This window comes from Dicentrarchus labrax, unplaced genomic scaffold (genome assembly GCF_905237075.1).
Source record: "Dicentrarchus labrax unplaced genomic scaffold, dlabrax2021, whole genome shotgun sequence".
In the NCBI taxonomy this organism is placed as follows: Eukaryota; Metazoa; Chordata; class Actinopteri; family Moronidae; genus Dicentrarchus; species Dicentrarchus labrax.
This window is the reverse complement of record NW_026136710.1, coordinates 6,088,811-6,116,499: the sequence shown is the minus strand read 5'-3', so window position 1 is coordinate 6,116,499 and position 27,689 is coordinate 6,088,811. Positions and strand designations below refer to the sequence as shown.

General features: G+C 38.9%; 1 protein-coding gene across 2 annotated transcripts in view; it reads left to right on the top strand.

Annotated features, from left to right (window-relative positions):
- Window positions 1–27,689, top strand: part of fibcd1b (fibrinogen C domain containing 1b) — a 95,006-nt gene that overhangs the window by 49,789 nt on the left and 17,528 nt on the right. For both annotated transcript variants that reach the window (XM_051411726.1, XM_051411725.1), the window contains one exon: window positions 11,948–12,044. In XM_051411726.1, coding sequence (XP_051267686.1) covers window positions 11,948–12,044 — 97 coding nt within the window. The remainder of the gene's footprint in view (window positions 1–11,947; window positions 12,045–27,689) is intronic.

The window sequence follows — 27,689 nt, the reverse complement described above, 5'->3', positions numbered from 1 at the left end:
TGCCACCTCATTAGCATACTCTGACATACCGTAGCACTGCTGCAGAGACTGCTGCAGACAGACTGAGAGATGAGCAGGTTACTTAGAAGAGAGAGGGAACAGAGGAGAGGAGAGACTCAGTCAGAAGAGACAAAGAACAGTGGGCCTGATGAAAACATTAGATGTGGAGAGAGAGAGTGAAAGTAAGACATACAGATAAAAAAAGCACAATAGGGGAACAGCAATTTCATTTTTTCCACACTTTGAAATGCATTAATTCAGATATGACTTGCGATAAAATCTCCCTGTTCTATTGTATTTGCAGTAAAAAGGTGGCCCTTAGGGAGCCTCTGGGATAATGCAGCTGTTTTAAGTAATGCTGACAGGAAGAGACCAGGACTCTAGATTTAGATGTCGATCAGCAGGGCGGTAGCATCAGTCAGTGATGACCTTTAGTTCATATGTCTGAATATTTCTGTTCATATGTCTACAGTTCTATACAGAATCAAAATGCACTGGAGCTAACCAAAGATTTGTTTTGCATGTGTGGTTATGGTAATGTGTCCACAGGCAGGGTTTGTCACAATGCCCAACGAGGTTTCCTTTAGTTCTGAGAAAATGTCACAAATAATCCAGAGGCCATCATCTATTGCCACCCACAAATTCCATTACACTTTAATGTCAATTCACATGGGTATTTGTCTTGCATCACATGCTCCAACAATCATAAGAGTAACATAAGACAACGTAAAAGAGGGGGTTTAAAACCCTTTTTTGTTATAAAACCCAATTCACACAATCTTTCAAACTATAAATTACTTAGTGCCACATTTCTAGATAAACGATAGTGTCCCACAGCTGTCAGGTTCTTTCATAGAGAGACAGGAAGGTGGGGAAAGACTATGAAAGGAAAATGTACGATTTAAGTAGATCTGAGGTGCTGAAGACAAATCTAAAGTAATAAGTATGGCTGTATGGATACAATGGTAATGCAGAATACGAGGTGCCACTGACATCACTGAAATCACTTGAAATAGCGAAGAACATCCTCTTGGGTATAATGACTCATCGATCGCATGTACATGTGTCTATTTTTTCCCCTTCGTATGTGTAGACACAAGTAAAAATAAACAAGGGAGTGCAATCTATAGTTACAGCTATATTTTGCTAGTTATAGCAACTTAGTGAGAACACAGTGTCAGGTGTTTATTAGAGAGCCATAAGATGTGCCAGATCTACTATTTTGCTGGTCAAAAGTGTTTGCTTTATGGAGCTATTATATAAACACAGAAACACATGCAGTAAATAGACTTATTTTAGTCTTACAGTAACTTAGTCAAGTGTTGGGGTCAGGAAATCCAAATTCCTGCACAGCTGTGTATCTTTAGCTGAGGTGGATGGAGTAAGCAGTAATCACTACGGGAAAGTGTAATCGACAGAGACACCATCCTGTCAATCAAAGCAAACATGACCTTAAACAACGCTCTCCTAGTAGGAAACTATGTAACTTTGGTAGAAAAAACAAATACACCCTCATTCAAATTTGCATTTATAAGCAATAAAATGCACAATTTCTCAATCAGTACTCTCAAGTGTTTTGCCACTACAGCCTTACTTGGTCTGGTATGACCAGCAGGTTATGATGACCAATGGTAGCAAACTTTCTGTTTTCTTTGCTGAATTCTTTGTCGCATATAGGCTTAAACCTGATGTATTTAAAGTGTAATTCCAACTTTTTTAAGCTATTGAGACGTCAGCTGAGAAATGTTGGGGGAGTTTTTTTTTCACTTTAATACAGTCTAAGTCATTAGCTTCTTCAGTGTCTTTTTGACTTTTTGACTAATTGGGAGAGGGTAGAAGAGAAGAGAAGAGAAGAGAAGAGAAGAGAAGGGAAGAGGAGAGACATTAGTACAGGTTGATATGGATGGTTGTCAGAGGAAATTGCTCAGTATTTCTCCACTGCCGTAACTCTTGCCCTGGAGAGTGTCTGACCACAGAGGTGGGAGGGATGATGGCAGATAGGACATAAAAGAAAAGAGTTGTCATTACTAGGCCCCAAGTCCCATCAAAACACACCTACAAAACACACACACACACACACACACACACACACACACACACACACACACACACACACACACACACCACATATTCTGCTTACCTTAACAGAGTGCGTATTGGACGTGCATGTCATACAGAAAGCAGTGTGTACATACAGTATATGCTTACAGCCCCACACAGTCACACACATATTAAAATATGTATACATACCACCCCCTCACTCAGATAAAGTAATCCTTTGGGCATGTGGTCTACCTGTTTCAGCAAAAGGAGATTTCAAATGCCATTTAAATACAGCCTTGTGGTTAAGGGTAATGTATTCTATTATTACTATTTTATTTGTTAAAAGGAAGGGACTAAAAATGACCACGGCATAAATAATGAATGAGAGTAGATATATCAGAGTGCAGTGTGGGCCTGCATTATCAAATGGTGCTTTTATCAGAAGTACTGCAATCACTCTCAAATATTCAATTCAGCTAAGAACTGAAATGTAAAAGTTTGAGATTGAATGTATGATTGTGTGCATGTTGTATCACTCTTTTAGAGGCTTGGAGTGCCTTTTGAGCATTTCAGAGTGTTCGGTATAGGCTTTTCAGTATCTCTATCTGACTCACAGGCCCTTCAATATTTCATCTCTGTTAGTTTATTGGTTTGGAAAAAAATAAAGAAAATCCAGAATGGAATGTTTTTCCAGTTGTGTCTTATCTGCAAATGTTTTGTAAGGCAGGGAAATTGAAAACTTCAGAGTACAATCTAACTTTTGTTCCAACCATAATTGTTTTCTTAATGTTTAGATTCAGTGTACTTGACTTTGAGTTAATTGACATGTTTATTGCTCTTTTTAATTAACCTTTCTGGACATGGAGGCAGACATCTGTTTGTGTCCTTATTAACTGGCATGAGTTTATTGTGGTGGTGAGAAAAAGCATGTGCTGTGCTCTGGTAGCATTACCACAGGTAGTGTCAGACATGTCTTTTAGTGCCATTAGCTGCGGCTGGGCACAGGTTGCATGTAGAAGCGTTAGAAAGTTGTGTGAAGGCTGTTTCAGGATCATTCAATAATTTTATATTTTCTCTCCCCTACATGTGCAGGCACACAAATAGGACTCCCTCTAATATCACTGCTGTTGGACCAGTATGTTATGTTTTATATCCGATTATAATTTTTCTCTTAGTAAAAGCTTAAGCAGCCTGATTGACAACATTTACACGCAAAAGAAACATGTTACTGTAAAAACTCAGGATTTTATTGTGTTAGAATACTCAGATTAGTCCTAAACCTCGTTTTACATTCAGCTGGTAAGTAATCATATTTTAGATCTGCTCCTTACAACACTTTCTAACCAGCATGAGCAGATTTTGGTTTACACTTTACATTCTTTTTTAGCCATGCAAGCAGCATAGTGCTGGAGATGGCAGTTCCGGACAGGACCAAATAAAGATCAATAAAGCATGAGGTTTTTTTTCGTGCTATTTTATCCATCCAAGAGAACGACACCATCCGCAATAGATAAACTCAATAATCTTCCCTTGCTCTGGATCTCCCTTACAGTCTACTGACAATCACACATACTCTGCAGAGAAACAGGGAGATCAAGAGATACACGTAAGCGTCCTCCACACACAGCTCACCTGCTGTTCTGAAAACTAGTCCAGGTAGAACAATCCAAAACGCAAGTAGTGTTATTTGGCCTACTTTGACAAAGAAAGTCAACAGATCAGACACGTGCACCCTGTACGACCATCCAGACTTCAAAACCGGAAAAAATCCAAAGAAATACCTACCCAACGAACAAATATAATAGTTGAATGTTTGAGTCCAACCACAACTGACAGATTCAGTTATACTATGTGTTTACAGCTAATAAGCACATTAGCATGCTAACATGCTTAACTAAAGTGACGAACATGGTCAACTTTGCACCTGCTAAACATCACCATACATCATTGTCTTTGTGAGCTTATTAGCATGTTGATGCTAGCATTGGCTCGAAGTACCGCCCTGCCTAGGTAGAGCCACATATAGCCGCCAGCGTGGCTCTAGTGTAGACTCTCTCTTTGTACTGAGTCTTTGTCAAGCCCATGCACGGTATTTAAAAAAAAAAATAAAAAAGTAAAAAAAAAATAAAACTACCTGTGTTATTGACCTGGTGTCTCTTAATCCCATAACCGAATAAGGAAAACCAGGTTTCTTGTTTATATGATGTTTCAAAAATCGGGTTACTGCTGAAAGCCAGAAATAATCTTTTTACTTAAGTACATGTAAATGCAGAAATTGTGATGCATGTGTTTGAGAGAGAGAGCGTTTTCTGTGTGATTGTGTTTCTCCTTCTGTTCTTGTTTGCTGCTGCTGCTGTGTTCAGAGCACATCTGTCTTTCTGATAGGATTATAAAACATTCACCAACAGATGTTTGCAGCCCTCTTTGAAGATAGCAATTCTGCAGACTGCTGTGGATTTATGAGTGCTTTCATCAGACAGTGTTGAATTTGTCACCATATCATCAATATTCTTAACAATGTAATCAAATTGTTAGCAAGTCCTCTGCCAGTCTGTTTTGATCTATCTTAAATCTATATAAGGAGGTGTGAGGCTGCATTCAAGCTGATTCTATTATCCTCAAAGCTTGTTTCATGTATTTATTTTCCTCCTGTTTTTCGGTATTGTGTGTCTCTTTATATATGTTTTTCTTTATTTCTATATTTTCCATTTTTCCTTGCCTGCCCCTCGCGACTGATGTATTAATCACTCTCCAAAGGTGTTTCCAATTATCTTCAGTTAGTCTGTATACAGCAGTGGTACCAAATGACATCTGTTGCCAAAGCACCAAACATATAAACATAGTGTGTGCACAGTGTGTACATGCCAGGAGCTAACAAGCTATTGGCACATTTCCTATTTTCCACCCAGTCACATGCCAGATTGTAAATCTCCTCCAATCAGCTTTGGAGTGCTTGTGTTGATTCTTCCCTGTGGTCTGGTCTGTCAGTCAGGGTGTCCGTCTGTGCATGCTGTGGGCCCCCAGTAGTTGACAGAAATCCTGCTGAAGAGCTTAAGGCAGCTTGTTAAGTAGCCTTCATCTACTGCAGAGATTACATGGAGCTTAATGTGATCATGCCAATGCAGTAGCCCTTTAGCAAGTGTCGGGTGAGATGGCCATTAAGGATTGGAGATTTTTGTGTTAACACTATTTGGCCATTGAACTTAACTGAAATGTTTGTGGGCTGAAAGAGATTACCTGTAACTCAAACTCACCATTTACCATTTGCATTGATGGATGCTCACTGTGGGTACTTTTATTAACTTGTGCCTTTACATGTCAGGTTGTTTTTCTCATTCTTTACTGAATTTTTGTCCTGGAACATAGATTTTCTGAATACCAGTCACAGTGTTCCCTTGACTGGAGACGAAGAGTACAAGAGGCTTTTAACTGTCAATACTTAGTTTATGGTGCCTTGCTGACACAGACACTCTGACAGAACATGTTACAGCAACCACTCTCCCCCTCAGTGGCACTTTCCTTCATCTGTATGGCCTGTCTGCCTTTGTGCTGTATTGTGTTACCATGCATCAAAACAGAAAGGCTGGTGCATAAAGTATGGTGGGGAGGAGGAGACCTCTTCAACTTAAGCTGTTAAACTTGGCACTTTAAGATTCAAAAGTGTGGACAGTAAGGGGAAATTGTTTCATTTTACTGGAGATAATTTGGTGCATCTCTTTAGAGAACAAAAAGTATGTTTTCCCACTATGATATTTGTCATAAGATTAAACGTTTAGGTAAAGAAAATGAAGCTATCGAACTGAAAGATAAACAGAAGGTGAGAATATATGATATAGAGGTAGATGTAGTAATTGCTGGTTTGCCTGTGCTTCTTCTGGATTGATTTCTTTACAAACTCATAAACACCGACTACGCTCACCATATTGTGAGCTATCGCAATCAAACAAGTTCCTCGTATTGACGATTTTCTTTATGATACAGTAAATATGTGCTGCTGCAGAAATGGTGGAGGTATTTCTGAAAAAAGTTGCCTCTGAGAAATGGGTTGTTTATGGCTTTGTGGAGCATGTAGAATTGTGTGTATAAAGAATTAATTACCTAAGAGCTGCGAGGAAAAAAGGATAAAGTAAAAATACTGCAATATGGAGAAAGATTGATGGAGAGTGCGCAAGCTACAAGATGAGAGGAAGTTGAAAGAATAACTGTCCCAGAATCATCCTTTATTTTTACTGTACAGATGGTGAACACAAAAAAAGTATATTGCTATACAATGCAATAGCAATAAATAAAACTGTTGTGATGGTTCAAATGTGGGATTTTTGTTCAGATGTTGATTCAGTTATATAGTGATTGTGCTACAGATATCCTGATTAAGTGTTTTGGGCATCAGTCCTGACCTAAATCTTTTATTATAGCTAATCTGTTAATGTTTGTCTGTTCCAAAATTTATATTCACTTAAATGTTGATTAAATATGTATCTGACACACAAAAACAGCTTACTTTATTGTATACCCCTCACTTCACAAGGTACTTCATCCAAATACTGATGCTCCTGGTTCAAAACTATTATAAACCTATAAGGTTAAATGAATGATGTGATATGAATGAAAATGTAACACTTTAATGCAACTCCTAAATCTGATGTGATGCCGCTTAGAGAGGAGAAATATCTTATATTATATTATATTCATTTGCCTACCCCTCTGTCTGAAGTCAGAGTCACTCATTGGCACAGAAATAATTTTTCACGCATACATGAATGCTGCAGTGTAGAGTCCGGCTGTGGAAAAACAGGGCAGCGCTGTAATACTCGCAGGCGGAGGTGACAAAACAGCAAAGTACAGGAAAGAAAGGATTTGGGTTTTGATCTGCTTTATTTTATCCGATAATGTTCCATTATAATATGCCCAGACCGGCCCCCGATAACGATCGTTGGAATCAGCTCAGGACATTTCTACATTGTACCATAGAGTTGAATTAATAATGCATTATCACATCAATATCGTATCATATAAAGGAGTCCAAGTATTTTTTTTTCTTTTCAAACAACATTTAGAACCTGATGCATGTGACAGCCCCGGGTTCCATTAGCTATTATTATTGTGTTTGCTGCCAGTACACTAATATGCACACACGCTGTAGTCACTATTGATTTTTTTTTGTCAGTTTTTGGATGGTTCTGTACTTTGTGTTGTGAAACACTGAGACCTTGCTCAACCCTTTAATAAAATGGCTTCTGTGTCACAACGGCAGTTCACAGTATACGTATGGCTAGAACATCACCTGCCCCACACCGAAATAAAACAAGTCTGTGAGCTTCTGACCTTGACAGAAACAACTTTGATGTCAGGCACTGCCCTCCAGACACAATGTCTGGAGGGCAGGATTTGTCAGTTGGGATGTTAACCTACGTCCCAGTGGAAACTGCGTCTTTGTTTGTCTGTTTGGGTGAGAGGTTTGAGGTTGAGGTGACATAGAAGCCCAGGCTCAATAACACACAAGCATCTGAACCAAAGTATAAACATGTGCAGCTGTAAAAGTGCATGCATGCACATTTATAGACAGATACTCCGTGAAGCATTGACTGTATATATAGCTCTGAACTCGGTGGATAACTTTTGTTTTTTCAAAGGTGAAATTGTTTTGTGCCACTAACAGTTTCTTTCTTCAACTGTGCTGACTAGTGTTAGGAGCAAGTTCTTTATGAGCAACTGAACTGTAAGATCCAGAGCAGATAATATTGTCGGCTTATCTGCCTCTTGGCTTCACATTTCTGCATGTTCTTTGCTTGCATGTTGTCAGTGATAAAACAGGCCAGGAGCAAGAGAACTTTTTCATATTCCTACTAACTTCGACATTAACATTAACACCCACACACCCACATTTACACACAATTACAGACACAAACACATACACACAAAATTTTGTGGTATGTGTTTGGTTGTCTGCACATGTACACATATATGTATGTGTTTGTATGGAAAGCCAAAAAGGTCATATTCACCTGAATTTTTGTACGTGCGTTTCTCTGATATATCTATCGCACATATATTGACACTCTAATAGCATTGTCACCCTCTCCCAAAATCCTGTGCTTTCCTTCACCTTCCAATTTTCACCACTGCCTTTCCCTCTTGAAACATGTGAAAGAAAATGATTTGTGTCTCTGTGAGCTCCATGTCTCTGGGGAACACACACACACAGAGACCTTGAGGGTCAACATGCAATTAAACCTCAGAGGGGCTCTCCAGTCTTACAAGGATGCTAGACATGGAAGGAGGCAGGGCCAGCAAGACAAGAGTGTTAACCTTAATCTGAACTGAACTGCTTGCTGGTTAACCTGCTGCCGTAGAGTACTGCTGCATGTGAACACAGTTTTTCCAGTTTCTCACTGCCGCGGTGATTCACAGTAGCACCGGTGTCTCAGGTTTTCTATCAGACCAACGCTAGGGAGAGACGTAGATGAGGCATGAAAGCCAACTCCAAAGATGTCTATTGACCTTAAATACTGGAGCTACCAAAGAGTAAGCCTATATCTAAATTGAACAAAAGGTTTTTGTCTCATAATTGTGTAGATGGGATCTATCTGCTTCAATGGAACAATGCCACTATGAGAGCATACTGCTAATCATTCTCTATTCTTTCCATTTCAAATCTATCAAACATCTTTGTCTTATGTCTACAGTGTGTAGCCAGAGAGGCTTTGACTTTTTTCAGAGTTGTGATATTGTGGGTGATACATTGTTCACTAATCTTTATTCAAATCCTTTATGACTTGAGTTATCATTGTCTAAAATCTTTTCATAAGACCAACTATAGTCTGACACATTTCTTTGGTATAAATGTGTAAATAAAAAAAAGTTTTTTTCTTAAGTTTCTTGTGATTTATTGGGTTGAAGGGGCACTTTTTGCAATTTCCCTGCCTCCTAAACTGCTGCTAATGCAGTAAGTGCCAGGGGAGAGAGAAAAAACAATTAGGGATGGATGAAAAGGAAAACCTCATTTTTAACATAGCGTTATCAATTTGCAGTCTTCTCTATTTCAGCTAATTTGAAATGTAGGGATGAAGTGGGTAAAATGAAGGAAGGAGTAAGATAAGAAGGCTGGAAGGTCATTATTTCAAGGACAATTTAGTGGCATGAATGTTTTTAACCTGCAGGTGGCCTCTTAATTCAAGACGGTCAAGCTCTACTGCAGTGCCTTTCCCAGAGATGTTTTTTTTTTTTTTCTTTTGCTTTATTCTACAAATGTTTGACGTGAATCTCCCCAGTTAACCCAAGCACCAGGGGCAGGCTCCCTCACAGTCCTTGAGTGCCCTGCTGACATATCAGAAACATGATGACAGTGCATAGTTTCCACTCTCAAATGCCACAGCCTTTTTCCCAAGGTCTTTTGATTAGTTTAATCAGGACATCCTGCTTAATAGCCTTAATCACATTTAATGTCACCATGAAAATATTTAGTTGAGCTAAACATGTTTTATGAATTAAAATCTAGTGTATCAATTGTGGGATGTGTAAAATCACAGATATCTGAATACACAGAAAACAAAATACACTGATGTTGTTGCGACTGAACTGAGATAAGTCATGCCATATACAGGCCATGACTGTAAATGGTTTTATTCCTCCTTATTTTGTAAGATATAGATTCTGACTACAAATCGTGATATGACATTTTTCATTCAGACTATCATTCAGCTTCAGTATTCAGTGTACATGAGCCAAGTATAGTAAGTAGAAAAACATTTTTTAACACAACATCCATCACCAGCTCCAGTCTGACACATAACTTACAATTTGACACAATATTAGTTCTGTTTTATTAGCTGAATAACAGTGTAGTTGACACCACTCCATCTGTGCATTTAGCTGTTCTGTAGCATTACTCTTGGAATGTAAAAATGAGCTAGCCTCCTGCCCTGTGTATGAATGATTGATAACGTTATTTTTATACACAACATACCACATATTGATATTGTAATTTTTAGCAATAATGTGTACCTATCCACAAAATAGATACAGAAAAAAATATTTCTTTGCTACAGTGTTATCAGACTGGTGGACAGGTGATACAGTTTCTTACATGAAATCATTTCTAAATGAGTAACACAGGACTATGGTAAATTATTACTCAAGTTAATATCACACCGTCACATAAATTAGTTTTACTTCAGACTCAAATTAAATTTAAGGAGTCAAATTCTGTAGAACTGTCGAGTTAGATTTTCATGTTGGCTTAAGGATGTTAAGAAGTATAATAACTGACGTTGTTACAGATAACTGGGACACTAGTCTGATGGTCTAATGCACCTCGACTGGGGCAAGGCTTGTGAGAGTATTATGCAACAGCTGATACAAATCCATTTGTTTCTTTATGTTTAATTGAAAGCTTCATGCCCACTATAATCTCTGGGAAATCTCTCTGAAACAATTGCCATCAATTGTCTCAATTGTATGTTTCAGTTGCATTATAAAGAGACCACAATGGGGTTAAAGGATAAGTGTGGTGATATTGTATATTTTTCTTATTGTCAGCAAATCGCATGAAAAAAACAAAACAACAATGAATTGATCCTACTAACAAGTAATTCATGTGTAGCCAAAGTGGGATATCTTATTTATCTGTGCCACTGACCTCCTTGGTAAACTAACTGTAACTATTAAATAAATCAATTAATCCACATCTAAAACAGTCCCAAACAAATTCCTTTCCTAAAAACTATAATGCCTAGCTGTTTTAGGCAATTACTAAAAAAATAGTATTTAAATATATTTGTATAATGTATTTGTTTGTCATGTTCCTGAAAGAGACTGCTTAACTGATGAGAGGAAGAGGTTAGAATCTGACAACAGAATTTATCTTTACAGATGATCTTAAGCGATCATAAGGGAGGAAATCAATCTTTGGAATCATGCTGGAGAAATTCTGAGAGCTCTGTAGAGGGAGATGAAGAATCTAGCTTCTTTGTGGATAAGGAAGAAAATCCCTACAATCCCTAGATGGTGTAGATAAGTGATGATGATACAGTAATGATGATTAAGATGATCACAATGAAGACAATTATGAGGATGAAAATGATGAGGATGAAAATTTTGCCATTGCTCTGCAGGGTTTTGTTGTTTGTCTGCGCGGATGTTAAAAGCAAATATGGCTGTTGGTGCCATCTGGTGCCTTTTGGTATGTTAGGGGATTAGTCATGCTGAACATAAACTGTCTCATGGAATCTCCTTTGTCATTTCAACATTAACACAGCCTTCCACCAGCGAGCCCTAGACTATTTTCCATCTGCATGCATTTCCTCTTCAGGAGCACATTTCCAATTTCCCTTCATCCTCAATCTGACACCTGGTATGTCAGCGCTTTTAATGGATAGAGTATTTCATTGGGTGATACAGATACTGCACCATCACACATGCGTGCACACACAGCTGAGCTAAATTGCTAAATTTGCTAATATTTCCTTTGTTTCTCATAAAAACCTACCACGTCATTTCTCCACACACCAGTGCTTTATAGAATTTCATGATTCACGGTACTGAAGAGGAAAAGGAATTTAATTTCTCTTCGTGCATTTAGGATTATTGTTTTATGAATATCATCTCTTTTCTGGGATTTCAATTAAGGATGCAGATTCCATGGCGATTTGATTCAAAGTCAGTCAAGATTTAATGGATTCCTTTTATTAGCTTCCGACAAATTGCCTTTTTAGTAGGAAGAGCGTTTGCATTATTCATTTGTGAAAGAGCAAGCATTTATGAGTTCATTTAGTTTAGTTCTAGATGAGCTCAGCGACCAGGAGTGGGACTTACAATGACTCATCACAGAGGAGGATGAAACACACAGTGTGAGATGAATCTCATCTGACCCCTGACCCCTTGCCTATCTGTCTTGGCTGTGTAGGTGATCCAGCGCAGGGAGGATGGCTCGGTCAACTTCTTCAGAGGATGGGAGTCCTATCGAGAGGGATTTGGCAAGATCACCGGTGAACACTGGCTCGGTAAGTGGCTCAGGTGTGTGTATATGTGTCACTTCATGTGTGTTTGGCAATGTGTAACTCATGCACATGTCTACTGTGGGCTATTATACCACGGCAGGCCAAACACTGGAAAGTAGGTTATTACACAGTATTGTCAAATCTAGTTGTAGTTTGATCCTAATTACAAGACTTTATAAAACTTTAATCACCTTATCAACAAAATAATGATAGTCACTATGATTCAAAGTCACAAGTACAGTACTCCACCTCAAAGAAGAAAGAATAAAGACACTCTCACACAGAGAGTGAAATAGCAGTGGTGATGGTGATGGAGCGAGATAAAGAGATACCCAAAGAGAGGCAGGCAGAGAGGAATTAGATGACTTTGGCCCTTCATATCATCAAGAATTTGGTAAAAGTTGTAGTCCTGTGACAATGAAAACCACTTCAGTGAAAGCGACAAAGAATATTGCAGCAAATTAAAAGGTGTGTTCAAAGTACCACTTTATGAGAGCTGTCCGTCCTGCACCGCAAAATCACAACACATGCCAAAAGACCAGCAATTCAATTACAATATTTTTAATTTTCACATGAAAAACAGCATAATTTTTTCCTTTTTTTTTTATCTTACAGCTTTGTAACGCTTGCCTTCTGCTTAAAATGTGTATTTTTGTGCCTGTCCAAATCCTTGTTTTTCTTTGCTGGCAGCATGAGTCCATGCCTCCCCTCAAACTTGACAGGAAAAGAATGCCAGCACAGAATGAATTCAACTGCGAAATTATCAACTTTATCAAAGCCAATTCTCTCGTCTTCACACCACTTCTCATTAAATGTACCAAAATATTTCTTCTTCTTGAGGGGAGGGTACTCTTCAGCTTCATCATGGTCATTCTTGTGGTTCAAAGTTAGCTGCTTGCTGATGGAGTAGCAGTGATGACACCAACAACATATTCAGTACATCTTAATTGAATAGACTTTCATATCAGATATTGTATTTATTTTTATCTGGTTAGATTAATAATGTAAAAAAAACTAACTAAAAGTTCTGGAAGGGTTTAAAAAATATACAGCTTGTACTTTCAGTCATAGAGTGGCCTTGTAGATTCTTTTTAATTGGCCTGACATTTGTTCAGGTAACAGGAAAGCATGAGACACAACGTGAAAGCAGGTCTCTCACTTGAGGTGTTAAGTATGAAAATTGAAAAGCAAAAAAAAGCACAAATGAGGGTGAATACAGGACAGGTGACTGAACTAGAAACAAGTGCAGCTGAGGAGTTTGACTCTGTGGCAACATCTAATCACTGTTTTCACACACATAATCAACATCTTGCTGGGATCTCAGTCTGTGATTGCTGCATAATCGCCAGTATTATCCCTGTACACCAAAACATCCTCAGTGACATGCCTCACTGCTATGTTGTTCTTTTCTTTTTTGTTTCAGTCTAGCATATTTCCACAGTCTACATACAGTATAGAGGTGAACTGTGCTTTAAATACTGTTGACCTAGGGCTTGTGCTTGAATGGTGCACTTCTGAAACATTAGACTGATCCCAGAACCTTCAGGGCTGCTGCACTCCCACTTAACACATGCTGTAGATACTGTGACTGCACTGTGATTCATGGCTAACTGAAGGAGTGAAATTGTGATGATGTCAACACTCTCAAGCTGGCCAGATGCCTACTAGTGATGACTCTTCACATCAAAAAAGGTTGATGTGAAAACAACTTATCTTATAAACTTCATAAAACCTGTCATTAAACAAGAAAGTTCATTGCCCAATCAGCATCCATGGGGGAAATATTGGGATAATAAGCGGTTTCACAAGTACATTACTGATCACCAAATCTGGTCTGCTTACACAAAAACACCGGTCCCAAAAATGCTAAGCGTTTGCAGAAATGTTGTTTCCTGAGGAAATTTGGCTTGAACAGCAGAGTGTTAATGAGCTATCACCATGGTAAGTCTGTATATCTTTAAAACCTCTCATCACAGTTTGCTAAAGATCAGACTGGTAGAGGAAGTGGAGCTTGAAGGAGTCTATTTCTGTAAAAACACACTTGATCAGGGTCAAGGTCATGGACGTGCCATACCACAGCTGAGCTACTCTCCCATCAGCACTCTAGATTAAAGCACACACATACACTTTAGTGTGTGTATATACATAATACGGTGGACATTTATATGGATATGTGGGCAGCTCAGCATGCAAGCATGCAGAATATTACAGATTAATAAAGGAACACGGACAATTATTTGTTTAATTTTATGTATCATCTCAGTTTATGACTGTTACAACACGTCCTCACTCTCAACTCGTCAAACACTAGATGCTAATGATCCAGTATTTTTATGATATGCAAATCTGCACACCATTCACTTTGATTAAGATGGCTTTGCGCAGGTTGGAAAATACAGATTAATCCAGAAAAGGCACATCACTGATTGCTTATGTCTTACAAACCTGCTCCATTTGTTTCTACAGTTATGTTTGAGGTGGCTGTTATGATTTGTTGTACGTTTAGTGGTGGCACACTATCCACTTTAATTACAACAGGTTCATGCAGGCACAACAAATTCAGTTCATTTTGCCACAGACACCAAAAAATAATTTGTGTATCCACTCTGGATTTGGATGTGCTCCAAAATGTAATGGGTTCTACCTTGGCCCATACTACACCATAAATATCATAAATGTCGTGCCAGTAGTTTTTCCCACAGTCCACAAAAAAAAGCATAATCTCCTTGGCAGAGATAACTATTATACTACACATACTAATTCTACTCAGACTAATCTGCACCCCCTACAGGAAAAGAAAGTTGCTCCACCTGCAGGTAATACATTTTACAGCGGTAGCTATTATTTAATGTAGTGGCTGTTTTATCAGTTTGTTATTGGGATTCTTCTGATATTTTACGCTTGAAACACCTATTAGTTAAAGTGAAATACAGCAGTAAAAACAACCTCATTGTATCGCACTAACCTTCATTAGAAATTAAATAATCAAACAGAAGTTTGTCATTTATTTTGGTTTCTAAACATCTATGAACTAGTCATCACATTAAGCCATTTCAGGCACTTGTCCATCAGACATGAGCCACAGTAATGAATAATTCACAATCTGTAAATACATTGGAAACATTTGGGACTGCCGTTCTGTAGTTCTACAATATTAGCTGGGTCTGCATGGTTTTAGGTTCTTCACCACCTCTGTGTCTTTGCTACTCATAGAGGACTGCTTGTTTATACTCTAGCGTTTGCAGAGTTTATGTGAATTAATGGAGATCTAGGTCTCTTTGCTGACCTGAGGCCATTACAGAGTGCAGCCCATAATAAAAAACGTGGTTAGAGTGCCAGCTAGATCTCCCTATGGTACGCTAGGTAGGAACATGGTGGGAATATGGAAAGCTCAGGATTTAGCAGACTGAATTTGAATGAGCCGGCAGGCTACTTTGAACCTTTCAGAGTACCCTTGCTCATTCAGGGTGTGCTGTTGTCTCGTCACCCCCATCATCGATTACCCTCAGGGCAAAAGTGAAAAATGGATCCATGCTTGCCTGCAGCCTAGAAAGAAATTCATTGCAGCTTCCTCCAGCAGACCAATTGCTCACCACCTGCCACTTCTGAAGATCTTAACATTTCTCATTATCTTAACAGCTAAATTCCGATTTCATTTGGGATTTTTGCTATATGTTTTTAATATCTAATAGTATGATGGCAACGATAATAGTCATCAGAAGAAAAAGAGAGGACAGTTCTGATGAGAAAATGAAGAATGAGAAAGGCAGACACATTAACAAATCCTGCATTTTGTGATTATTTTTTGAAAGTGGCCATCTTCAGTGCATGCCATAGTTCCTAAGAGATGTGAAGGATGACTCAATCGCACATGTGAGAATGTTCTAGCTCATTTGGTACCACATGCATGAGGCAAATGAGAAGGGGCCAGTTCTGGGGAAATCAATAAGGATATATTTTCGTTTGGCAGTTTGGCAGCTAAGGTGTCAATTAGTTGAAATGCCTATAGATTTTAAGTAGAGTGTCAATTCTAAAACTGCCACAGCAGTGTATCACTCAGTCTGATATTGTTTAATGATGAACGTGTACGTTTATAGTGGGTTATGGATAATGATCAGGTCTGCAACCTCAGTTTCTGTTGTGGTATACTTCTTGCTTTGATGTAAAGCATGAATATTGGATTTGGGACTTTTTTTTTTCTTTTCCTCTTTAAATTGATATCATGCATCACTTTTTTTGCAGTTATGTGGATACTGTTTATGTCAAGCAAGCATATGGCAAATAGAATTTGGGTCCTATGGCTTAATAGAAATAAAATAATGTCTGCATGCTGTGTATATAACTATATAAACTAACATATTGCTGAATAATCTCTCCCGGAGGAGCATGTATAAAGAACATAAAACTGGGTCAAGGCAATTCCATTGTTGCCATCAAATCTATTAGACACCTGGTCCCTGAGGCTGATGTAGACTTGTCTACCTGTAATATAGGTCCTGAAACAGTTTAATGCTGTCCCAAAGAGACTAACCTAGTTTTCCAGATGGCCTATTACAATAACACACCCTGGTCTGTAGTGTTGAAAGCAGCACTTAAACGCAGCAGAAAGAGGATAGACAAATGTTCTGTTGTCATATTCATGTCCTCTCTCCTGCCTTTGCGTCCACAAACTGCAGCTATAATTCATACTTGTGTACAAACACAGTATTATGACAAAAAGTCAAAGTGTCACTTCAGCTAGTGTGTGTTGCAGAATTATGGAATATCAGTCTAAAGTTGACACAGCCAATTTCCAGTGACATTTTGTCCTTTCTTTTTGTGAAACATATCAAAACATTCAGAACAAATGTTTCCAAAGTGTTTTGAAGGCTATTTGTCAGAATGTTTAGATGCTAGTCTAGATGTCATTTTAGCTCACACCACCAGGTGTATGAAGGTATAATTGTAGGAGAAGCTTTAAAGTCAGTATTATGATGCTTTATATATGTATACTCAATCAAATGTGTTGTGGTTTACCCTTTCTATACGAAGAAAAACAGAAATACTTAACATTCTTGAGCAGTAGGCCTACTCAATTATATTAATCAGTGGAGCATTAACAGCTTAATCAATAACTCTAAATGGAATTCTAGTTTTCTGGTAGCTCCAAGTTATAAGAATTAATATTAATTTGTTGTCATACCAACTGCTGGATTGGCTTTCTGTCATCCGTTTATTTATTTACAATAGAAAAGAGTTTGCCTTCCTCCCTTTTCATTCAGTTTTTTTTTATCTTGTTCATACTGCAGTCATTTTGCCATGGCAACTTTTTTCTTTAATCAATACACATATTGTGTCATATAAAGTCATAATAGGTACAAGAATTATATCAATAGTGTAAAACCCCAGACTAAGAGGTAAAGCCAGTTCTCTTTTTTCCTTTATTTTTTAAGCAAAGGGAACAGCAGACACTGCACTCTGATTGCTGAAGCATTTTGGTGAAAAAAGTTGATTGAGAAGACGTGACCCTTATTATTATAGACACTACAACTGAATGAATATTTGTTATTTGGGCAATAACATAGCCAAACTTTTACTCTTTAACAAAACCAACAGGGACTCCTCACTCTCTGTTGCACTTTGAGTAACATAAACTGGCGAGGTGAATCCACCCTGGACATTGCATTATGTATCTGCCTGGTTTTCTACTCTAAGGAGTGGACTACGTATCAGAGCTGGTGTATCAAAGAAATTAGGGGAGACAGAATCTGCTTTTATATAAGTGAGGGTTGGTGTATTGATGTCACGGTGTTGCCCTAACCTTCAAGCTCTTTTCATTTACGGTAAGCCGTTTTATTCACCACAGGAGTGTTCCTCCTTTATTCTGGCCAGTGTTTACATCAAGCCTCAAGCCTGTGTGAACGAGGGGCCGCAGCGCTTGGCTAACCAGATAACCAGAATGGAGCAAGAACACCCAGACTCTCTTCTCATTATTCTTTTAACAAAGGAAACCTCGAACTGTACAAATACAGACAGTATATTACGTATCCCACTGGGGACAGAAACACGCTGTCACACAGTATTAAAGGATGCTCACTGCTCCGTCCCATGTGCAGTTTTGGAACCCTCTGATCACTCATCTTCTTCCAACTTACAGATGAAAAATAAAAATCCAGAAAGGTTGTGGTGAACGCTGTGGGAAGATGGGGGAATGATTTGACTAGGCTTTCTGATACTGTAACGTGGTAAAGCGTCAATGCAGATGCATGTTTTCCCACAAAGACTTTTACCAAAGCCTGGCAAAACATGGTGTCCACAGCAGTGGGAAATAAATTAAAGCAGATAAAAGAAACTACACTAACAAGCTAAATAACAAAGCTCACACATCTCCCTCGTCTTACCACACAATCTCCTTCCTCACACTCCTGCCATTCAACCTGCATGCTGCATCAGTAAGGAGGATGTCTTGCGACTCTTTCAGAGACAAAAGACCAGAAAAGCCCCAGGACCAGATGGTGTCTCACACTCCTGTCTGAAGGCCTGTGGTGACCAACTGGCTCTCGTCTTCACACAGATCTTAAGCAGACCACTCAATTTGTGTGAAGTTCAAATCCTGCTACAAATGCTCCATAATCCTACTGTTTCCCATAAAGGTTACATGACAGGAGCAATGACTGCAGGCCTGTTTCCTTCACATTGTTGGTCTCAAAACTAAAAAACTACTGTTGGCCCACCATAAGCACATCACAAGCCCCCTGATGGATCCCCTGCTGTCTGCCTACCAGGCAAACACATTGGTTAATGAAGCAGTAATCAGCATATATCCTGAGTGACTGGAGGCAAAGATACTAGTTCTTGTCCTCAAACTCTTCTCCCCAAAATAAACTCACTCAACTCATATACAGTAATTCACTTCTACCAGTGGATAACCAACTTCCTGAAAGACAGGAAGCAACAGGAGAGGCAGGGGAAATTCGCATTCCACTCTGGTGTTCCCCAGGGATGTGTGTTGTCCTCACTGCTTTTTTCCCTCTACAGAAATGACTGTATCTCTGGGGATACTAGTCTTATCTTAGACAGCTCCCCATTTCACCTCCTTCACTATATTCAAAACTGTGGCTGCCATGGGAATTTTTAAGGTTCAGACCAAGCTTTATAAAAAAGGCCCAGCAGAGGGTGTACTTCTTGTGCCAGCGGAGAAAGTTGCATCAATTGCACATGCCTAGATTGGTCACAAATCAGGAAAAGACAGTCCAAATTGGAGAAAATATCACTGGCACCAACCTGCCTACCCTCCAGGACTTGTACATCAGCAAACATAGTTGCAGACCCCTTTAGTATTATTTAAATCCTCCCTTCTGCCAGGTGCTTCAGATTAAAGGTCTACAAGGCACTGTTTATACAATCCCACATCTGCCTTCTCCTGTAGGAGTTTCAACTATCACCCCCCCACTACTGCAGATGCACTACTCACAGATTCTGATCAATGTCGCCCACTATACCATATTGTGGTGGAAACCTGCCTGTCCCATCCCACAGGGAAAATAAGACACATGTAGCCCTTATGGATTGTTTTAATCTAAAATAAAAATGCTAATATGGTTACTCAACTGTTTAATAAGCCAGCTGTAGAAGACGTGAACTGAAAATAAGCCTTTATTAAATTCCTGTAAAAAAAAAAAAACAGCTTCAGCCTGAGGCAGTGGGAACTAAAAGTGGATGAAAATGTTATGGATCGTGCCCTTGTTTCTCTGACAGTTTATGTCATTTCCCATAGCAAGATACGCAAACCACATGCTGTAATGTCAGACTTCAGAGCAGCATTGGTAGTGTTATTGTTTCAGATTGGATTTGGCTCAGGGGTTGTAATTTTGACAAAATGTTACTGATGTTTAAACAAAATGTATTTAACCAACTGCACTACACTACACAACTAGTACACAAAGAAAGAAAAAGTAGTTAAGGTAGTTAAACAAGGAAACTTAAACTGGAACTTTACCTTATTTTGTGCCATATTTGGAGCCTATCATGAATTTATATATAAACTTTCACCCCACTCTCATCCTGTGTTGATGATCACTGGGTAAATGGATCTGCCTGTATTAATGCCGCAGCCTCCTAATTCAAATCACTGCATCGAATCAAGCAGGTACAGAAACAATTTCTTTCCACGTAGACAACTCATCTATTTTTTTCCATCTCTTATTTAGACCCCTTTTGTTGTCATACTACCTGTATATACAGTTACCAACATGGCCAGAACCCTGTATTTACAGTGTACCTGACCTGTATGCAGTACATGTTTTTTTTTAATACTGTGTAGCTGTATATTTGTTAGTCTGTATATATTTGTTTAGTCACTGTGTTATGCCAATGAAGAGGCTCTGAACTTGTCAGCATACTTGACCAATACAGGTAGTTCTGATTTTATTTTGGTCATTAGCATATAATTTTAATGAAGGAAAAGCGATAGCCCAATAGGCTTAACAACTGACATTTTTTCTTTTGTATTACATTTCAGCACCACCAAATAACATACAACAGTCATTTTTCCCTTCAAGTATTTACTGATTCTCTTTTTACTGAGGATGCCCAGCGTATGTCATATCATCATATATTTGTGATGGTCCCCAGCAGTGCGAGTGGGAGAACAGTGTAATAAGACCCATGTGTCTCGACTGCTCTGCCTGGAAGTTGTCCTCTATCTGATGAGTGCCTCGTTGTGATCTAACATTCCTCGGCTGACTGCCTCATTAAAGATACACTTACAGCTGCCACTGAGAAGAAATAGAAAAGCAAACCCTTTCTTCCCTCCTATACAGTCTTTTCTCCTGCCTGTCACTAAAATTGCCCAAAATTCTGCAGAAAATTGCAGTGTTAACCACTTTACATACTGCTCACCTTTAACGAGAGGGGCATATGCGAGTGCTATAATTGAGCTCTTAGCCCGCCCTGAGTATTGTAAGCTCATGTGATTATAGGGAGGTGAGCCACAAAGAATAAGACATTTGCGTGTTTGTGTGTGTTTATGTGAAAGTGAGGGTGCAGATAGGAGTCAGACAGAGGGATGACTATAATTTGGAGATGGGCGTTTGACAAGATTGGCTGCCTATGTCAGTCCTAAGCAAGTGAGTGCTACTTCACAATGGGCAGCCTGGAAAGACAGAGGAGACAACCATGTGTAGTGACAGTCATAAAAATGTTAAAGCAAGGGTTTCTGTCAAAAATCAAATTTTTCTTGTAAGTAACTTCACTGATGCTCACTGAGTAACAATTAAGGAAGAGACACTAAAAAATGCAGCGACAAACACACCCACGCTCATTTTTACTCACACATAAACACACATAACCCATATTGTGTAACTGCCAAACATGTCTGTTGTCTTTCTTTTGCTTTTTCATTCCCTTCATCCTTCTCCTATCCTGAGTATCTTTATATCATTTCTGTGGCAGAGGTCCTACCCATGTTTCTCAGATCAATGTGAAACAGCACACCCTATGGCAATTAACTCCCAGTCTGTAGAAGTACTCAGAGCTTAGAGAAGCAGAGGAGCCACAAACAGCAGGGGAGCCCATTCATCTTCAGTCTGGAGAGAACACACTGTCCGCACACATCTCAGTCCCATTGTATGTGTGTTCATCTCTAGAACACACATACAATGGGACTGAAAGAATAGATGTGATGAAAACCGGCCAAAAACGCTCATTCTGATGAGTTCTTGGTATCCCAAGAGAAAAATAAGGGCAAAGCATTGAAGGTTAGTGCAAGTGTTGTTGAGCCACATAAGATCATAATAAGGCAGTGATTTTTAGCTGCCATTGCCGGGAACTCTTTGAGCCACAGAGGTATTTGACTTCTACCACACTGCAAGACGTGCAACCGCATTTTCTCTTATGAAGGGCTCTTAAGGGCATACACCACCTAAAGAGAACAAAGCATTTGTAGACAGGCTGCTCACCAGCATCTAAGAACATCACAAATTTAAAACATGTTGCAAAGCAGCCATCTTGTACAGAGTCACTCCACATGTTTACCTTATGCGACTATTTCTCTGTATTTTTATCATTTCATTCCTCCTAATCTTTTTCTTTCCCACGGACCCATGCATAAACACATCCTTACACACATTTATCCTCCACAGCTTGCCTCTACCACAATGCAGCATCCTGAGGCTTGTATTTGTATTCTTGTCACGCAGTAGAAAATCTAAAGAGGACTGTATCTACAAAAGAGAGCACAAATCAAAGAACATCACAATTCCTGCGAGGATGACGGCCCATTTTGCCTTTCTTTGTGTATTTTTTATTTTTTTTTTCAATTATTTTGTCTGTGGACAGCTTTGTGCAAGTGAAATAAGCCAGAGAAGGTCGGTATAGCCAGGGAAGGAAAAGCCAAAACATTCAATCATGCTCATGGGGGCTATTCATAAACCTCCCCTCTTCTTCACCTTTACTTAGCATAACCCTGAAGTTCTAGAGAGAATTGCGTCACAAAACCACAGAAACATTCATGTTAGACAGCAGCGCTTAATAAACATTCCTGTTCCAAGAGATAGAGGAGTAAAAAAACCCAGCTAGACTAATTGCTGTAGACGTGCCTTGACCCTGCCAATGGTTCATCTGTGAAAATCTGCCAAACACTCCAATCATGTGTTGCTGCTTCTTCTCCCAGCTTGGCAGCAGTACCATGGACAGAGCAAGGTCAAGGGTCAGTGCCTTTCACCACTCACAGGTTAGTGAGGAGAGGGGGATGGAGCGTTGATCGATTGTTCTCTGGGAGATTTATTACTCCAGTCTTTAATAGATTGTTGATGCTTCTGCCTCATTTAAAGGCAAGACTTTCAGCTGCTGCACAGCTTGTGCCAATGTCCATGCCCATACAATTTGTGAAAATATATCATATACAGAGACATTAAGAGAGTTTGACAGAGAGGACAGGTGAAAAAATTGGATAGATGATGAGTGCAGAAAAATTGGTGAGGTAGCTGGAAAAGGAAACAGATGAGCGTCTTTAGCGAGGATTTGTTAGCGATTAAGCCATCGCACACTGGAGTAAGAGAAGGGGAGAAGCAGTGGTTCAGGAGGGAAATAAATCCAATAGGTTGTTAGGAAGGAAGACATGCATAAATGAAAACATTGAGTGAAGAAGGGGCTAGAGCTGAAAAAAGAATTCAAGAAAAGTTATGTTTTTTACATTTGTATTCATCACAAATTTATGAAACAAGTAATGGACTACTTCCAGGTGCAGACTACATTAATGTATGTTTTTTCAGTAACTTATGAATAGTGTTTTGCACTATAAATGCATATTCCATCCAGGAGTATTGTATAAGACATGCACATGTACATGTACATGCATAAGTGCAAAAAGAACTGAGTCTAAGTATGCACAAGCTCATATACATGCACAACCACAATGTGCAAAATAAGCTGATTTGAGACTGGTTTAGAGTCAATAAAGGCTGCTACCTTGCAGGAAGGTCACAGCTTAGAGAAACTCTCCACAAGGCTCTACACAGTCTCCCCCTGAACTCTCTCTGTTCCCTTTAGAGGGAATAAATAGCCTCATTATTCCACCAGGTGCTCACCATCCATCCCTGTGTGTCTCTTCCATTGTTTCTAAAAAACTCCTATCACGTTGCTGTCAATACTTGTCATTCTGTTTGCTTTTTACAATAGTCCCCATGACCATATTGTAAGAATTATTGGACATTTTAAATTATCCTCACAAGATAATTTGCCGTTTGTCTATTGTGCAGTGTATAACTAGTCCTTATGATGCTTTGTTCTGTCTGAGGAAGCAAATATTAAATTCAAAAGCCTGTGAGCTGTTTACAGCAGGTGACATTAGATCCCTCAACCCAGAGAAACAAGTTGTCAGTTTACATATCCTGCAACATATCAGTGTGCTCTTTAAACATAATTGTGTGCTAGTTAGCTGGTGCTCTTTATACGAATCATTAACCACTCATGCCTTCATGTCACCGCTGTATTCACAAAGCATTTATAGAATTACTCTTGATGTACGCAATGTTGTCAGCTGCATCACTTTAGCTGATTTCAAAATAGGATGTCAAGACAGTGTAGAGCAGCCAATGATTATTTTACCATCTCATACTGGTTGACACTCAAAGTTAATACACATCATTATAGAATTTTTTATATATTTATCCATTTACAAGGCAGAAGATTAGTTCTTTTTCCGCATGTTTTGGGTCTGTTTGGACATTTTGCTTTTTAAATACAGAAGTTAATCATTGATGTGCATGGTGATCATTTGTTCTATTGGATAATCTTGTATAAGACATGTAGCTTAATGAACAGCACCTGTAATGCCATTAAAATACAACGACGATGTCATAATTTGTCAATAACAAAGTAGAAAAGCAAAATGTACCAAACAACAACAATATTGGCAAATCAGTAATTGTGTGGTCAATGATATAAGTAGATAATTGAACTGCACCCTTGACTTGGGGAATACATTGCATAAGTTGCCAAGATATGCATCTTGGCAAATAATCATCCAAATTGACCTATTATACATTTATTGTCAATTCTTTAGAGTTGTTGGTAAAATAGCCTTCACAGTTTCTAATTGACTGAACTTGCTGAGTAACATGTTTAAGCTTAATTCTGCATAATTATACTGGATCTATAAGACAACTTATAGTCACTGTGAATAATGCATTTGTTTTTAGTAATACTTCAGTATTGTAATGTGTATAGTTTGAACCTTTCAGAACAAAATTGAACATATTGAACTAAAGCAAAACAATGCTTATTGTCATTAACCAGAGATTACCCTGACATCAGGAAAACAATTGTTTTTTAGTGCCTTGTTTAGCTCTTTACCGTCAGTGACTGCCCACACACTGCACCCGTGTGGCCAATACTGCCTGTTTGCTTTTTACCCTGCAGATTTCCTCCCTCCGGCAGTATACCCACTGATAATTATAATCCAGAAAACCATTTCATGGGGTAGTACCACCACAGAAGTTTGCTAACACTATGTTTAATTTCTCACAATGACACAATGTACAATTTTAAGAGAGTTTCAGTGAGAGTGTTTCATACAATTGCTGCCATAATAATTGGCTTCGCATGAAAAGGGCATTATATAGCTTATGAATTAAATTGGTCCCTGGTTATTCACTTAATACTTGGAAAGACTAGCAAAATCCTTGGAGTGAAAATAGTGTGTACTACATAAATGCATATGTCTCTCTGAGGTCATTGACAAGTGTCTCTCAATGTGGGTGTGTGGGTGCTACACATTGTCACTTACAGCTGTCTGCGTGCTCCTTGAACTGCCTTACATTAATATTTTTTGAAATTTTTTCTCTCTCAACATCAAAGCGTTATAGCTCTCTTCATGATTCATATTTACAAATCACCTCACACATACATAGTGGTAGATTCCGTCTGCATACCCTAATGCAGATGGATGCAGATGGATATTTAATACACATTTTTTCAAATATGCATGAGTGTGTCATGCATGTGGCCACAAGTGTATGTACTCTTACCCACTTTAACTGCATCTCTTAGGCAAAAGCTCCAGAAATCTCTTTATCTACAAGGACACCTTATTAAACACGATTATACTATGTGGCATTTAAAGTGTGAGTGCATGTGTACATGTGCATTATACTGTATGTACTTGTATCTTGTATGTTGATTAAAGTGCCAGCAGAAGGTACAGAATGCCAATCAAATCATACCAGGGGAACTGATTAAGATGAAACCCAGCTGTCAGGAAATACACAAATATAAGATATGATGCCATACCGTACATGACAAAGAGAAATATAAACTACAATATCTCCCTGGACCTGAATTCCCTGCAATCTATTATTTAGAGCACATGTAAGTGTTTTCAGTTAAAGCTCCTCCAATACTGCATTCATATCCAATCAATTATTCAAGAGTGTGATTCCTCTTCAGTCAGTCCGACACACTGATGCTGCCTGTCCAGGGATCCAGTCAGCCAGCCAGCTGAGGTCTTGCCAATCAGCCCTGGTACTGACACAATGATGCCTCAGCCTCCAGCTCTGCCTCTGCTTCCTTCAGGAGGGTATGCTGTCTCTGATTGGTGTGGCTGTACCCTGGCAGACACTCCATCTGCACTAGATTGCACTGCTGGAGTGGAGATAGCTGCAATTTGCAGCAATTCTGCCAGTAATTTCGATATGTATGAGGACCAGAGCAATTCATAGCCCTCTCCACAAGGCCCAGGTACTTTATTTGATGCCTCTCATCACCAGCCTACAGGTATATTCCTCCACCTCTCTGCTTGGGCTGGTACCAAATCCTGGTTTGGATTATGCTGCAGAAAAGGCTCTTTAAAGGGGGAAGGGATTTTATTTTCCAGCAGATGTAAAAATTTATGAGCAGAATCTTCTCATAAAGGAATGTTGAAAGAGCACAGATGGGGTGATCGAAAATTTGATTGAGGAATGATTGAACAGATCTCTTAATGACAGTGACAGAAGTCTTTATATCAAGGACCCAGCTTCTCACCACCAATTCCCTTTGTATATTTGTTTCATGTAATAATTCATTTCATCATTTTTTCTGGGGTTTTCTTAAGGGCTTTCAATTAAAGAATACTTAACCCTTTTCCTCTACTTTGTACTTAACAGTCCCACATTGTTCATGCTTGGTCGAACGTTAGACAAGAGAACAACATATAGATTAACAATTCATCATTTCTAACGCTGCCTCAACTCCTCTGACCTAAAGCGAATACACATTTCTACAGGATGGTGTCCCTGCTGTGTGTTTCAGCATTGTGAATAATATTCTAAATAAGGGTTGAGGTGATGGTACAGTGAAAAGCATGTTTCTCTCACTGAATTAAACATATGTCTGACACCCCAGTGCTACTTTACAGTGTTTGTAAGGGTTACTACCCCCTTTTGAAGCTCTCGATAGATATTTCCAACTCTCGAACTCAGGAAATGTGTGTACCTGTGGCACTTTTGTAGACCATAATATTATAGAGAAGTTTTTCCCCTTTTTCTGTTTCAGCCTTATTCTATGCATCAGTTATGTTTGTATGTTTTTAGTAGACTAAATGGTCTGAAAACAAACCTTTCTGTTGATCATGTTAATTTTTGAAGGAGAGTGTCATGACATTTTAAAAAATCATAGAATTCTAATGATGCCTGGTGCTTAATTAGTGCTGAACTCTTGGCAACCTCATTACAGGCAACAGTGCTGGAGGGTCTGAAGATGTGTGGCCCCTTCAGACACACTCTCTCTCTAACTCTCTCTCAAACTCCTCATTACCCTTGAATAGGTGTGGGGGGTTTGGGGGGGTGCGGGTGGGGGGTTGTTTAGCAGGATCATCACACTGCCCTTGGACAGCTTTAATAGTGTCATGTGCCCAATGATCAAATTCTTCACGACATTTCTATGTTCTACTCCATGCTCATCATGCTTTGCCCTATGAAGTGTCTTCACATTTTCTCTCTTGGTTAGATTTGCTGGGCAGCAATCTTTTCAATGCATTTCACATTTTCACCTGTTTACCCCAAAAGGACCCATCAGAGCACATTAATAAGTATGGTAGAGGTCTTTGTGGATTCTCTGAATTTCCACCAAGATCTAACCCAAATTCTGTTCATTTCAGCTTCAGACAAGGTATCTATTCTATTCTATTGC